General features: G+C 44.6%; 1 protein-coding gene across 1 annotated transcript in view; it reads left to right on the forward strand.

The window, feature by feature from the left end:
• The window catches only part of BAP1 (BRCA1 associated deubiquitinase 1), a 270,726-nt gene that overhangs the window by 68,931 nt on the left and 185,081 nt on the right, over positions 1-16,714 (forward strand). Inside the window, exons 7-8 of the mRNA XM_086938734.1 lie at positions 4,418-4,560; positions 5,865-5,943. Coding sequence (XP_086794860.1) covers positions 4,418-4,560; positions 5,865-5,943 — 222 coding nt within the window. The remainder of the gene's footprint in view (positions 1-4,417; positions 4,561-5,864; positions 5,944-16,714) is intronic.

The following is a 16,714-nucleotide window of genomic DNA, read 5'->3' on the forward strand; positions in this document are numbered from 1 at the left end:
GCATGGCAGGCACTATTGGCTGGATGCAGAACAACTCCCGTAAGATCAATGCTGAGAAAACGGAGGTCCTAGTTTTTGGACCGCAGAACTCAATCTGGTTGAACGCCTAATGGCCGGCAGAATGTGGTTCTCTTCCCCGTTCTGGCTAGGACCGTTAAAAACCTGGGGGGCATTTTTGATGAGGGTCTGACCTTTGATTCTCAGGTCAGTCGTACGGTGAGCACCTGCTCCTATATTCTGCAAACCCTCAGAAAAGTGCTCCCGTATATTCCAGCAGAACTGCACAGGCCCACCATCATCCCACTAGTCACTTCCCGGCTTGACTACTGCAATGCTTTGTACCTTAATATCAGCATGGCCTCCCTGAACAGACTTCAGGTCATCCAGAACGCTGCAGCCCGGCTGATCCTTAATATCCCTAAGAATCAGTCAGCGAGGGAGGGGCTCCAACTCTGAATTGGCTCCCTATCAAGAAGCGCATCTCTTTTAAAGTCCTGATCAGGGTTTATAAGGCCTTGCACAGCAAAAGCTCTCAGCAGCTGAAAACCATGTTTCAATGGTACACTCCTGGAGGACCAATTTTGGAAAAGGTGATGGACAGAGTTTCTGAATGATGCAGAATACTCCTACCCAGTCAAGAGATCAGGGCTTGATCCATCACCGTTTTTTAGCTCACTGCACCATCCCAGCTCAGAACCTGGCTACATGCAAATTAGTCTGTTCCTGTCCCAGTGCATGATGGGAACAGGGCAGACCAAACTACCAAGACAATTCTTCACCAGAAAGGAGACAAGCTACCGGGGACTGGTTTCTGGCATTTCAGCCGTCATCGGCCCGGCTTGCTTGAATCCTGATGGTGCAATGAGCTAGGGACTCACGTCTGAGTATACCCTCCCACACTTAGTGTGGATAAAATCAATTTTGGAAAAGGTGATGGACAGAGTTTCTGAATGATGCAGAATACTCCTACCCAGTCAAGAGATCAGGGCTTGATCCATCACCGTTTTTTAGCTCACTGCACCATCCCAGCTCAGAACCTGGCTACATGCAAATTAGTCTGTTCCTGTCCCAGTGCATGATGGGAACAGGGCAGACCAAACTACCAAGCCAATTCTTCACCAGAAAGGAGACAAGCTACCGGGGACCGGTTTCTGGCATTTCAGCCGTCATCGGCCCGGCTTGCTTGAATCTCCTGGAGGACCTTCAGATCCTCCTGCCAGAGAAAATTGATCTCTCTGAAATTCTGCAGGGTCAGATGGGGCGGACGTTCCTTCTCTGTGGCGGCCGCAAAACTTTGAAATACCCTGCCCCCTCTATCTCTCATGCGGATTCGCTCCCGGTGTTAAGAAAGCTACTGAAGACGTGGCTTTTCTCAACATAGTCTCCAGTTCTGTGTTCTCCTTTCTCTCCTCGACCGTCCAGCGCTTTGGCACCTACAGGTATTAGTGCGCTTTATAAATCCTTATCCTATCCTATCCTTTAGTTCAGCCAACTGCGCAGTGCAGTCGCCTAAAGACTGTGTGCGAGTTGTTTGAGGTTGGAAAATGGTATCTAACATAACGCCAAAAACAATGGCTCATGTTGATGAATATTGCTGCTTAGAACCAATAGCAAGTTGGGCTGATCTGTTGGTGTAAATACTATATTTATACTAATCAAGAGAAAGAACAGTAGATGGCAAAGGGTAAACATGCTCCTACTGTAGAAATTCTTGTGTCTGCAAAGAATTGTCAAAGACGAAGTCCACATCAGCATCTCTTAAGGATGTAGCCCATTGTACCCATCTGGGATGGGAGGGCCTTAGCGTTGGGGATGCTAGATTTGGTGACGCCGCTAAGGCTGGCACAGGAGTAACGACAATAATAAGTTTACCTTGAGCAAGTGGCCTTCCTTTAAGGATAGCCATCTGCACAGCAGTCGCGATTTGTTTAGTGGAAGCATAAGGCATTTCTGCTCCTGAATATAAATGTGCTATAGGCACTATTTCACCTTCGTTAAAGGTGATGTAGGTACATCTAGTTGCACCTGGTATAATACGGATGACCAAGTTTGTGTATTGATACGTGTATGCAAGTGGCATGTTTCAAGTAAATCAGATTGTAAAAAATCTAAGGGTATCTGGATGTTCCAATTTCCAGAATGCAGCGGAAAAATCGGGGATACTAATGCATAAAGGGGTTTGATGTGTTGTGCATATTCAGGTATGTATGTCCTGCCAAAATTTTGAAATCCTAGCAGGGACTGCAACTTTTTCGAAGTGTTTGGAGTTTGCAATAGCGCATATTTCTCAAAACAAATGAGGAGCAAGTCTCTTCCCCTCATGCGTAAGTTCATACCCTAGGACAGGGACACTTAGAAAGCTATATTAGCCTTTTTAAAGTTGAACTTGTAGCTAAGTTCAGCAAATCCCAGTGTTTTGTGATCTACTCGGGCCAAGTGGGGATTTAATTAAGCTTCTGTTAAGTAGATATCATCTATGTAGGACAGGGCATTAGGGTCAATATCATGACAAATGGACACAGTTCATGCTGCTAAAAGCAGTCTAGTCTCAGCTCTCAGGAGCCAAATTGTGACTGAAAAAAGCCATTGGAACAATCCAATGTTTTATAGTTTTTATAAACTACATTGTTGATGAATGCAGTACTGTGTATATTTTGCACTGCAAATGTGCCTGTATGACTGTTTAGATGTCTATAATGTAAGACCATACAATAGGAATAATCCGGTTTTAAAACAGGAGAAAGAGGATTATTCATTTGAGAGACACCGGGTTCATTTATCTGTGGGTGAACCATATAGGTATAATACGATAAGGGGAAGCCAACATTATTGTGATAAAGTGCAGGGGTCAATGCAAGGGCCCATTCGGCGGAATAAGCTTATTTGACCTCGTCCGGGACAAGGGCAGAAAAGGAAGGAAGGAAGAATCATATACTTTCCTTGAGGGGGAGAGGGAGTGAGCAATACAAATATTGAGGCCCAATCAACCTCTGCCGAGAGAGCAAAGTAACATTTTCCCAGACTATTGATTTAATGGTGCCCTTAACGCTTTCACTACCAGAAACCCCTGGAGATTCTGGCATACTATTTTGACTTCTGTCACGCCATTGAGGACCGTCACTGCCCAACTCCTGTTCAGGAGGAGGGTTCTCACGGTCTGTTGCATATTTAGCAGTCAAAGCGGCTACTTTCTTTTTCTGAAACAAGGCTTTTTATTGAGGAGTCTTGTCCTCCTTCTTTATCTTCATATTAGACGAGCCTTGTGTCCCCACTTGCAGCATTTTCCTGCTTACAGGTTTTCTCCATAGACTTCAGTGGTAGCGTTCGAGGTTACCCTGTCAACCAGCACATCTGCACCCAGACACACAGGGGCAGGTAAACCAAAACTGCTGGTGGTTCTAAGGACCTTGGCTCCTGCTTACCTTAAGTCCTCAAGAATTACCCTGTAACTTGAATACAAGTACCCCAGTGTATATTTCTCTCATATGATCACATTACTGCGTTTCATTAATTAGTAAAATGTGGAAAAAGAATTGTGGCTGTTTCGTAGCAAAACTCATGGTACAGAGTCTGCATATACTTGCACTGTAGTCGTAGGCATGTTAACTGAAACATGACTCTCTAAGATTACCCCTTTTCTCCTGAATCGTGTTGTACCTGAGCATTCTGCAGCTGGTCCTTGGTGTTTCAAGGTTCTTTTACAGGTGACTTACCTAATGTCAGGTTTAGTATTTGAATGTCAAAATAGTTAATTTTGCCATTCTAGGCCAGAGAATAGCATGTCTTTTTTTTTGTCAAATTTTATGCCACTGGCCCTGGTTAGTGTGCACCCTTCAACAGACTTTCCCAATGTCCAATATGCTCATGTTTTAAAGGAAACACTTTATCTAGTGTGGGCTGTTTTGGTAGCTAGTCTGTTTTCCAGCTTCACACTGCCTAGAGGTCCCACATGCTAGCAATGTAGTTTTATAAAAGTAAAACCACTGGCAAGGGCACATAAAGTACATTTCCTTTCTTAATGAGCTTAAAAAAACTAAATAAACTACAAACCATTCAATGGAATATAAGGCCAGTAGGCCTTACACTGGACCTGTCCCTTTGAAAGAAGTTAACACTTACCATTCTATTACATGTCTCTTCCCTTTACACCCATTCATTTTCTTCTGGTTTTTCTCAGCTGCCAGACGGTGCAACAGATTTACTTTTCTAATCACTGTCAATAGGAAAGTACAATTTCTTCTAATGAGAGGTTGGTTGATATCATGGAACATAAGCACATCTTGAAGGTTTGAAGCCATGCCCTAGACAGAGAGTAATACTAGCAAAATGATTGTATGTTCTAAAGTCTTTGTGCTACCAGTAACTGCCATGTATTGTTTGTTGGATTTACAATTAACTTTTGCTGTGTTCTTTGCAGGCCAGAGCCTCGCCATCTACCAGAGAAGCAGAATGGCATTAGTGCAGTTCGAACAATGGAGGCATTTCATTTTGTCAGCTATGTGCCTATCAAGGGAAGACTATTTGAGCTTGATGGACTTAAGGTGTATCCTATAGATCACGGTGAGTATTGCTTTCAGGCACAATTTAAAAAAAAAGTACTTGACCCCAAAGTTACTCTTCCAAACAAAATGTAGTCCTGTTACCAAGAAAAACTGTTTTTTTTTAGTTGAGGATTTGATGTGTCAGATGAATCACATGCCTAACCTTGCAGTGATACTGATTCTGAAAAGCAGTAAAACAATCCTTTGAAAAGCTATAAGATGCTTGATAGGGCGAGGAAAATATCATGATAGTGAAGGGGAGACACATGGTTGATTAAAAAGCTGTTAAAAGGTTAAATCAGACTGAGTTAATCTCCGATTTTGGATTGAATGAGGGACAAAAGAAATCCCTAGATACAGATTACGGGGCTTATTCACAATCGCATTTATGAGCATGAGAAATACTGTTGCATGCCTTTGTGGCACAGCACTGAAACATCCAGCTCACTATTAGTAAAAGTGCAAAGATGGTACAATTATTTGTATTAGTACTAATTGTATATGAGTATTTCCTGAAAATTCTCGTTTTGTTGCAATTTTAGATGTTTTGGGGTTAATTCACAAAGGCATGTACGAGTTCATAAGAGAATAGTACAGGATTACCACTTTACGTACTCCAAAACGGATTGGTGACGGTTGCAGTACAATAAATCTATTTTAGGAATTTCCTATTTGTAAAGCTGTTAAAATCGGCCAATTTCCAGCTAGCCTCTTGCACACTCAGTAATCACATTAAAAAAAATAAAATGATCAAGGCTGCTGTTAATTTGGATGGGAGAATGCATAACTTCAGCAGGTGCATCGGGTTACTAGACAAATCTTGGCAAAGGACGTTCTAGTGAAAACAATTGGACAATCTAAATCGATAAACCACCAGTTGTTGCTCGTCATAGAGTCCTGCTACGTCAGTGGACAAAGCAATGGGGCATTCTACCTCAGTGAATGCCCACTTTCCATCATCAGTGGACACCGTTCTCTTGAGTGGGTCTTGCCAATTATCTGTCAAGATTTCAAATGATCAATTCCAAAGTAACGTTTGTGATGACCTCAATAAAATGACTGCACAAACCTCCTTGTGAATGTTTAGAAAAATTTGACCTGAAGCCACTCTGCTCCTGCTGGAGTCTAGTGCCTGGATTTACAGTTTATAAAGTTAATTTTATTCTGTAAAGAAGATTTGATATTTCACTCTAGCTTTCAGTACTGCAGGTTGAAATGGTATAGGAGTCAATTTGGTAGATCAGTTGGTGAATACATGGTTAAATGAGAAATTAGAAAAATATACTTTATCTGAAATCAGACTCAGTATTTTCACTTCTGTAGGTCCATGGGCTGAAGATGAAGAGTGGACAGACAAAGCTCGCAGGGTCATCATGGAAAGGATTGGACTGGCCACAGCTGGGTGAGAAAAATAAGCTTCAACAAAGTTTGTGGCACAGTGACGGGAGATAGTGGTGTAATTAAGATTAGGGAATCTTTGCTTGTGGCCTGTATCAGGGTGTTTTTTTGTAGAATATTGGTAGTATTTAATCATGTGCCCTGATTCCGGAGATCTTGGACCTATTTAGGTAACTGGCCAATAATAGCAGTTGCTGCTTGAAACAGACTGGTGGCCCGATTTGGCCTGTTGATGGGCGGCTTCGTATACTCAAAAGTGCATTGCAACTCCTTCATTTGGATACTGGAGTTGGATTTTACTCCTGCTGCAGTCTGCCAGGCCCCGCTCTGCCCTTGCCCCACCGGGACCCACTCTATCTCTGCCCCACTCTGCCTGTGCCCTGCCATGTTTCTCTCTGTCTCTGCCCCGCCAGGCTCCACTCTGCCCTTCTCCCGCTCTGCCCTTGCCCCGCTCTGCCCTTGCCCCACCAGGCCCGCACTGCCCTTGCCCCGCCAGGCCCTGCTCTGCCCTTGCCCCTCCAGGCCCTGCTCTGCCCTTGCCCCTCCAGGCCCTGCTCTGCCCTTGCCCCTCCAGGCCCTGCTCTGCCCTTGCCCCTCCAGGCCCTGCTCTGCCCTTGCCCCGCTAGGCCCCGCTCTGCCCTTGCCCCGCTCTGCCCTTGCCCCGCTCTGCCCTTGCCCCGCTCTGCCCTTGCCCCGCTCTGCCCTTGCCCCGCTCTGCCCTTGCCCCGCTCTGCCCTGCTCTTGCCCTTGCTCTTGCCCTTGCCCTGCTCTTGCCCTTGACCCGCTCTGACCTTGCCCTTCTCTGCCCTTGCCCCGAGTCCCGCTCTGCCATTGCACCACCGAGCCTCGCTTTGCCCTTGCCCCGCTCTTACCCCGCCAAGCCCCGCTCTGTCCTTGCCCTGCCAGGCTCCCTTCTGCCCTTGACCTCCCAGACCCCACTCTGCCATTGTCCTGCTCTGCCATGCCCTGCCCCACTCTGCCTCTGCCCAACAGGCCCTGCTCTGCTTCCTTCATACCAATTCCCACTGTGCTCTAGTTCTGGTCTTACCAGATTCAAACCATTATCTTTGCAAGAAATGTCCTACACTTTGAGCCTGGCAGTGTGGACGTTTTTTGTGACCTCTGGTTTTTCCTCTGAGTCTGTAGGGCACTACCTTTTAAAGGGCAATGCTGCCTGTATCCTGTGTTGCACTTTGGAGAGATAGTGTGGCTTCCGAAAGGTTCGGTGTCATACTTTTTTACAGAGCTTCTAAAAAACAGTGAAGGACTGATCCCTTATTTCTAGCCTTTGGCGGGTTGCAACACCCCACAAAATCGGATCCCTCTGACTCTATGAATCAACAACTCAAGGGTTTGTTGGCGACCATCCAACAGTAGCATACTCTGTTTCAGCCTGTTTAGGAAGAAAATTCCGCTTTGTGCCAAACCTTTGGACCTGGTGATTATTTTTCATCCATGGCAATTTTTATATAGATATTTTTGTTTGCTCTTATGCTGAGTGTAGGAAGCTGGCTCTGCATATGATATGTCACTAGGTAGTTATACCATGCACAGAGTCCAAGTGTTACCTAGAAGTGTACAGGGCTCAAAGAAAAACCCAAAGTGTTCTGTTAGTGGTAGTGTGGGTGAGCAGCCTTCGGCCTCACACAGAGGAGTGTTAGACATTTATTGCACAACATAGACCAATAATGGACACACAACTCTTAAATGAGATCCCCACCAATTTTAGAAAAATGAGCTTTGTTTGTACTTTATTTTAAGACCAAGATCTTCGCAATAAGGTATGTTTTAAAATAAAAATACTTTTCACTTTCAAAAGTTGACAGAACAATTTCTGAGCAGTGCAATGTCATCCCATGGAGGAAAACAATAATGCAGTTATATGGGTAGGTGTTACACTTACAGTTCCAGTCATTGGGACCAAAGTTCAGTAAGAGGCTAGGGTCAGGTGAGTACCAAAACTATACAACCAGCTGCACAGGGGCTGTTTGGTGCCGAGGTCGAAATCGGATATCAGGCAATGCGTTTCAGTGGAGACTGGGATGTTCAGGACCACACTGCTTGCAAGTAGGTAAATCGGTTGAGGGGCCAAGCTTTGGGGGTTAAAGCAAGCACGGGGCCACAAAGCGGCACCAAACATACACCATCAGCTGCACATGGGTGGCATGGTGCAAATTCGACATTGGGCGCCCAATGCTGGTCAATGGAGACTTTTTTTGTTGACAAACAGGTTGCAAGCATCGGACTGGTGGTTGTAGGAGGGAGACCAATGACAGCAGAGGTAAGTAAAGATGTAGGGAGTTTTAGGGGCACCATTGATTCGGCTTAACAAGGCCCAGGGGCTTAGGGTGCAGAGGTGCCTTTGGACGTCGGAATCTCATTTTTATAGCTGGTCTAGTCCAGGGGCCCTCTGTATTCTGGCTGCTGGCGTCATCATGGAGTCCAGGAGGGGCCAGCCAATGCTGGGCTTGAGGTCAGGATTGCTGGACATCCTGTTCTGGATTGGTGGTACACCTGGTTATGGACTGAAGGTGTCGGTTGAAGAGTGGGCTGGACTCGCAGCGCACAGGAGTCCTTTGTGTTGGATTCTTGGGGCGAGAACCTCTGTCCTCTGGAGTTCTGGTCTTTTTCAAAGTTCAGGCAGACTTTCTTAGGTTTCTGGAAGTCACTGGCTACAGGACTGGTGTTGTCTTCTTGGAAGCTGGAGACAAGCCAGTAGGGCTAGGACCAAGTCAGTAGTAGTCTTCAGGCTTCAGTGCACGGCGTCTTTTTCATCCTACTTCTTCTTATGCCGCAGGCAACTAGTTTCTATGTTTGGGGGAGCCACCTAAATACTAAATTTATGGGGCGTTTTAGGGTACTAGAAGGCAGGGCCAATGGGTACCATACATGGGGTGACTAAACCTACTATTATGCCACCCTTCTATGGGAGGGGGCATGGACCTAGTCCTGATTGGAGGAGTTCCCTAATCTTCAAGATGAAGGGGACAGAAAAGTGTGCTTAAAATTACCTCCTGCACCTGAGGGGTGAAGTTGGCAAAGGTGGGCACACCTCCTAGCCTGACTAGATTTCCAGCTGGTTTTCCCACTCAACGTGGGGGTATAAACCGGGGGCTGCCAACTGCTGGTAGCAGCAGAGGCTGGAGGTTGCATTACAAAGGCAGCAGACCTTTGAAGCTTCCCCTTCGAGCAGTGGCCCATCCTGGGGGAGGAAGCGTGACACCCCTGCCCAGGATGTGCATTGTTTCTGGTTCCAGAGAGCAGAGGCTCTCCTCCAGGAGTCCAGAAACATGTATCTGTGTGGCAGGCTGCCTAAAGCCTATCAGTGCCCACACCAGGGTCAGTAGGTTTTCTGGGTACACCTCTGAGGTGCCCTCTTAGTGCATGCCACAGTAAATCCCACACTGGAATCACTGTTGGTTTATTGTAAGGATTAGTTTGGTACCAAACACTCCAGTGTTCAGTGAAGCCATCATATTCCTGTGGAACTCGAGTTGTCGAGTTTCCAGCCCATGTACTCTCTATGGCGTCACTGGCGCTGGGATATATCTGCTCATGCAGATATGCCCACACCGGGAATAGAGTGCACCCTGCCTTTTTTTTAAATTACATTTCTTTATTAAGATTTTCACATTTTCCTTCAGATAAATAACAACAAAAGAAAAAAAATACACCGATTTGCAAGGATTGAGAGGGCAACAAATGCACAAAAAAGCAAACAAATAATTGAACAGTATAGCAAAAGTCATCAATTAAATACAGAGAATCCAGCCTGAGCAAGTATCAGAAACCGTAGTAAATATAATACAGAATTTTGAAACTGCCTTGACTAGTTTATACCAACATCAAATTAAGTTTCCTCCCCCGGTTAATTTTAATTATTCTGATTCCTTCCATTTAGAGGAGCCGAGATCTGCCGGCCCAACAACTTCGATTTCTTACCCTTCCTTTCATATATCGCTCTCTCCAGTGTAAATGTAGAAAGCAGGCGAGCAAAACATTGCTGGAAGGTAGGTGGGAGAGGGTCTAGCCAAGTAGAGACAATGGTAATCCTTAAGACCGCCATAGCCACAAAAAAGAATCGATAGGCTATCTCATTCTGACTCGTGCTGCTTATTCCTAACAGAATTAGTTCTGGGGTTAATATAGTTTTTACCCCGATTGAGCGGTCTAAGTATTCCATAATTGAGTCCAACAGCCCCTGAAGACGAGGGCAAGATGCAAGCATATGTACCAGATCTGCTTCCAGCCCCCCACATCTGGGACATGTAATCCCTGATATCCCGCCTCACTGTGCTATTCTGGCCGGAGTGTAGTATAAAGAAAAAACAGTTCTAAAGTGTTGTTCCTGAAGACCAGCAGAGCAAAAAACCGACTTACCCGGCTCTAAAGATTTCGAAAGTACATCAGGAGCGGCCCCCACCCGCTCAGCCCATTTAACCTCATGTTTAGTTAAATCATCCTGTTTTAGACTTATCAATTCTCTGTATATCAGCTTAATAGCCACCTTAATCCGACTTTTCATAGTGTCGATAATTACATTGCTTACAAACCCACTAACCCCCTCAGTTTTTTTGCTGAAAAAACTGCACAGTCGTGAATATTTAAAATAATTACCTCTTTACAGCCCAAACTCCGTCTGCATATCTCTAAATTGGTGAAACCTTTCATGGTTGATAAGATCCCCAGCCTTTCAAACGCCCTTAATAGCCCATCCTGCCAAGATCTCTTCAAAGAAGATATCGGGAAATGTGGGGTTTTTGTATAATCAATATATTGATTGAGTCTCCCCAATCCAATCTTCTTTTTTATCGCCCCCCAGATCTTAATCACCAATCAGCGTCTTAAATTGTGTCCTCTTATAATAGCTAAACTCTCAGAATTTGAAAAAACAGTTCTCTGCATTTTCGCCCAATAACCCTGCCTTAAGGTTGGTAAGGCCTGCTAGAGGAGTGACTTACCTATATCTTAGGCAGTGCTAGCTAGCATGACTCACAGGTAGTGTGCCATGTCGACTATGTCGTTTTGTCTGCACCAGGCCAGGCATTCTGCAGTGACAGTCTGCATGGCCCAGGTGAGGGGTCCCTAGGGAACCCTCATCAGTCCCCTTGCCCTTGTAACCCAGGAACCATTTACTAGGGACTTACGTGGGACCTGAAGAGCCCATTAGGGACTTTTTTTGATGGAACCTGATTGGCTGGGACCATGCGCACTGTACTCTACTATACACTGTAATCAAAACCACATCAATGCCCAGGCAAAAAGTGGAGGCTAACCATGTCAAAAGGGTGCTGAAGACGGTCCCCTAGGGACCCCCGCCTAGGCTGTGCAGACTGCAAATGCAATATGCCTGGCCTGGTGCAGACAAAACGAAAAAGTCGACATGACACACTCCCTGTATGCAATTCAACTAGCACTGCCGAAGGTATAGGTAAGTTAACTCTCTAGTAGGCCTTACAGCCCTAAGGCAGGGTGCACTACACTACAGGTGTGAAACTCGACCACTCTAGTTTCCCAGCACCATGATGGGTTTTCTAAACCCAGGAGTGTTTGGCATGGTGTGGGTTTATTGAGAGGGGTAGTTTGGTACCAGTGTGGGATTTATTGACATTTGTACTCAGAGGGCACTTCAGATGTGCCCCCTGAAAAACTACAAACCCTGGGGTGGTCTCACACTGGCTTTAGGAAGCCTGCCAACACCAGACAAGTTTCTGGACCCCTGGGTCAGGACCCTCTGCTCTCTGGGATGAGAAACAAAGCACATCCTGGGTGGAGGTGTTGTACCTCCTCCCCCAGGATGGGCACAGTGCTTGAGAGGGAGGCTTCAAAGGCCTGTCGCCCTTGTAATGTAACCCCCCAGATGTCAGCCTCCAGTTTACACCCCCTCTTTGGGCGGAAAAACCTAAGGAGAATAGTAGGAGTCTGCCTACTCCACACCTAAGGTGGGGGAGGTGAGGTGAAGCACATCTTTCAGTCCCGCCATCTTGAAGATTGGGAGAACGCTCCAATCAGGGATAGTGTAACAGGGATTCTGCGCAAACACAGAACTGTGCACAGAGACTTAGGACATCAGTGAATTAGTGTGTGCCAAAACTCACCTCAGTACCCAAAATCCCCTACCAGACTAGCAATCAGTGTCACATTAGCTCTTCGTCCTATAGCAAAGAAACCAATGATTAGACAACCTAGAACATGCGACTTAGGACCATCTCAGTAATGGTGGGAAGGGAGAACACTCTTTTGTTATACGTTCATACCAGTCCACAACAGGAGTAAAATAGAGACACTGTAAGGTTAAAATGTTTATTTTAACGACGTGATCTCAAGCGCAGTATTTTAATCAACATAAGCATACATATGGATAAGAATAATACGGACAGCATGGTTACAATTCCATAAAATACAAAAGGAGGAATCATGTTACAATGACAGTGCAAACGGGTGATAAAAGCGCCTATTTAAAGCACCCTCCCTATCTAGGAACTATGTATTATAAAACTATAGAAGGTCTCTGGAGTTTTCTTAGGGGGACCCCATTTACCTGTCCGCTCAGTAATTGTAAATTACATCAGGATTGGTTAGTCTCTCTGCATGCCTGGAATCTTCCAAGTGTGTCCAATTCTGGCAAGTGTGCTATGATAAAGGCGCCAGAATCCTACTCTGCTTGCAGCTGCCAAATTGTTGTGTCTAGAATGTGTTACACGGACACGCCGATAAACATGCTCACACGTTATGATAACCATGGCGGCTCAGCACTCACTGTGCAGACTGGGGACACGAAGTATGTCTAGAAATGTCGAAAAACAACCATTTTCTCATGTATAGACCTTCGTGAAAGCTAACTCAGCATAAAAACAGCTAAGCAGTGTCGTGTGCAAAAAGCAGCAAAAAGGAAAATGGCATTTAAACTTCTAATAAGCCATGCTAACTTAACATGCACGCAAAAAGAGACCCATAAACCACACTACACCCCCCATGTTCGGGGAACACACAACACTTAGGGCAAACATTATGGAACGCAGAGTTCACGTTCGAGTGAGACGGAACCAAGTTCAGAAATTTTTCCGCCAAAATTGACATTTTGGATTGAAAAGCCCAAAAAATGTTTTTTCAAATCAGTGTATACAAACACACAATGCTATGGTGTGTGAAAATACCTCAGATATGTAATAAAAAGCAAGATAAAAATTAAAAATATTCACGAGTCCAGCACGTGTCTATGAAGCAAACACATCAATACTTCAGTCCAACAACGTGTGAGCACCAAACGTTGCAACTGCTTCCAACAAGAAGTCGTTGTTGTCATCCATGAACATTTCAGCCATCCAATTAAGCAAAGGAAAAGAACATACATGTTCCTCGATTGCCGGAGCCTCTAGCACCATCAGAGGACAACTCGGGCTTACTTCAAGATAACTGCGATCCAGAAAGTCATTGGCCGCAGTCCAAATGTTCCAATTGCCTAGAACCCAATGTGCCGCTGCGCAGGCCATAATTCCGGAACTAGAACAGTCTATTTCATGAGCAACTAAGGGACTCATTAGTAGATTAAAATCCAGATCAGGAGACATAGTGTTGCAGAGACACAAATCCAGGGCCCATTTGAAATCACAATCCAGGAAATGGAAAACAGGCTGCAGGCAAGTGAAGAAAGAGAACCGGAAGGAAAAACCATACGCCACACTTTGAGTAGCCAAAGGCAGCGCACCATAGTATTCTAGCATCCAGTCAAGCAGGTGGAGCAGCTGGACTTTACGTCGAGGGGCACATATCGTCCATCCATTTTGCAATAAACAAAATAAAAGCAGAATGCCGGCGCCTAAAGCCAGGAGCAAGGGGAAACCTCCAAATACACTCGAAAAAATGCAGGGATCACACCGAATATAGTCTGAAATGAGGTAACAAGGCCAGAGCATACTACTTTAAAAAAATGAGCCAAGCCAGTAGTCGACGAGCATTCAAGATTGTGTGGATCAAAGCACCGAAGTGCAAGGGGAGGTCCATGTTTAATAAAGCATTCCCCTCTGTACGAGTATTTGCAACGTGAAGGACGAATGTCTCACGCGCAGATGTAAGGGGAACTTCCTTTTGGGACAATAGAGCTCTTATTCTGCTCATCTTGTTGAACTCTGCTTTCAAGGTCTGAATTGAGGGCCAGATGGAAGCATCAGGCTTGCCATGTGGAGGAGGGAACAACATATTCGTGCAACAAGTAACACGCTGGGAAACGGTAACAATGTAAGCAATAACGGCGGCTAACCCACAACACTCTTCATTGTTTAGTAACAAATAACTACCATAAGCAAGCAGTGTGAACGTTGGTGTAATGGCCGGACTGGGGTGCCCTTTAAACACATGCTAAATTTGGTGCAAGCACATTACAAGAGCCATGCAATTGAAGATTTCTGCATGTTAAGGAATGATCTGGTGTAGAGACACAATCTTCACCATTCAAAAATACTTCTTTACCATTCCTCAAACATCGATAAGTGAAGGGGAGGTTCCAAACCTCGTGAATGAATGTACCACCCAGGGGCTCAAACCTGCCTATAGCATAGTGTTTCATGCAATTCTCGAATTTGAAAAGAGAGAAAGGTAAGTTTATTAACCCATGGATAAGCCAAACAGCTGAATTCGCCTCTGCTACTGAAAAAGGAAATGGTTCTAATTTTTCAATATGCAACAGGGAAAACGTGGCATCTTTCACTGACATAAATTGCTGTTTCAAAGTCAAATTAAAAGGAAGAAATAACAAGCTTGTGTTCATGTAATCCCATGGAACGTGACCATTTTTAAGTGTCTGCAATGTCCAGGCAAACTGCATAACAGAACGCAATTGATTTTGCCCATGATATAACACTGCAACATCTTCTTGTACAATATCAACCACAGATGACGCAATATTATCTCAAGTGTAAATTCGGGAAGAAAGGGTGTTAATGCTATTATCCACAACAGCAAGCACTTTTTCTAAATTGGCCTGATCTATAGCTCTAAGCCTAGAAGCATCTTCAATTTGAGACAGTTTCCAAACTTCATTGTAAGCAGCATATATCCATCTTTTCGAACTGCCACCCGCAGGGCCTTTCACAAAATCATTTAAATCAACAGTCTCAGTGAGTCTGGACAAATGAGATTTGACAGACGCAAAGGATGAATGTCTGAGCCAACTCTGGCACAATTTGCCTACAGAATAGGTGGTAACTGAATGGGGAGTCTGAAAACGGGGATCAACTCTAACCTCCGTATAGCATGAGATCAGACCCAGAAAGCGGTGTTGGCAGGAATCTGCACTTTTTTGCCATAGCAACCAGCCTTCGGGATTAATGCTGGAAACATTAAAAGTGGAATTACTAAACAGTGCCTGTATTTCACTCAAGGGTGTACTGGTAAAATTACTCCAATAAGGGAATTCACCCAAATCAGTAAATGAAGGAGCATTTATTTTTTTAGAAGTAGCCAATCCAAAGCATGTGATCTGTGAAATAGTATCATTCATAAACAACATATGGTTTGGGACGAGACATGCACGATGCAAAGCCTCCGTGCCTTGTACTTGCCAACTCTTAGACCCCCAAAAGATTTAAGATCAATAGTATCTCTCCACTGTTCATAGCCATCAACATCCAACTGGTCAATAAAGGACTTCGAATAAAGTAATTTGGTTTTGGTAAGTCTAACTTTGGAAAATGACTCTCCAGTCAATTTAAAATAAAATGCATTAGGGTTGGATTGATCAAAATCCGTGAAATAGGAAAACTTTTTCAGAAACACTTTGGAGCTGCCTTCCACTGGTGCGGGATAATGTTCCCAATGTGTGAAGTTAACCATGCTTCTGAACAAGCCAGTCTTATGCAGAAAGTGATTGCCAAAATGTTGGTAACAGTACAAATCACCATAATTTGGGGACTCTAAATATAAATCTTAGGCATCGAAGGCAGCATAATATTTCAAATCAGTAAATAAAGCTTCAACCGCTTTTACATCCCAATCATCAGAGCGAATATTTTGTTTAACCACATCCCCCATAGAAACACGGAGTACATTGGGAACATTAATAACCTCTGTGGGGTCATGAATCTGGAACTTTACAGCATCCCATACAATCCCATCTAAAACGGGCCAAGCAGTTATATTAACAAATGGCTGGTCCCTCTTCATGATGTGCGAAGAGGAGTGGGGAGCCAAAGTTCCATTAATCACTCGAATTGACGTTCTTTCTTCAACATAGTGTCCATTGATCAAACTGAAAAAATATACCACAAATCCTATGGACATGAACAAAAAAATTGCTATCAGCACTAGCCAAATGTAAATCCAAGGCGGGATCAAAAAATGTTTTTTAAACCAGGTAAAAAAAAAATTGAAACTTTTGAAGGGGTCCATGACGTGGATGAGCCAGTGTCAAATGAAAAACATGATTGATTAGCCACACGGGTCTCCAAATCAGGCATAGACAAATCAGTCGGGTAAGTATATTCAGTGTCATTGAGGATCACCAGCAGGTAGATTCAATATAGGTTTCGCAAGTGGACACATTTCAATAGCAACATCAGGCCCGATGGCAAGATCCGGGGTCAAATCAGAGTGCCTGACCATCGCTGGAAGCGAAACCGCAGGCGTCATACTATATAGTATCGGCCACCCTTGTTGTTTTACATGGTCAATTGAAATGTACCTGATCCCCTTCCGCCCAGTAACAGGAGGTAAAATGACTGTTCTTGTACCCTGCCCACCAAGCACGGCAACTGGAGCTCAATAGGAAGGACCAAATT

Source organism: Lissotriton vulgaris, chromosome 9 (genome assembly GCF_964263255.1).
Source record: "Lissotriton vulgaris chromosome 9, aLisVul1.2, whole genome shotgun sequence".
NCBI classification, from domain to species: Eukaryota; Metazoa; Chordata; class Amphibia; order Caudata; family Salamandridae; genus Lissotriton; species Lissotriton vulgaris.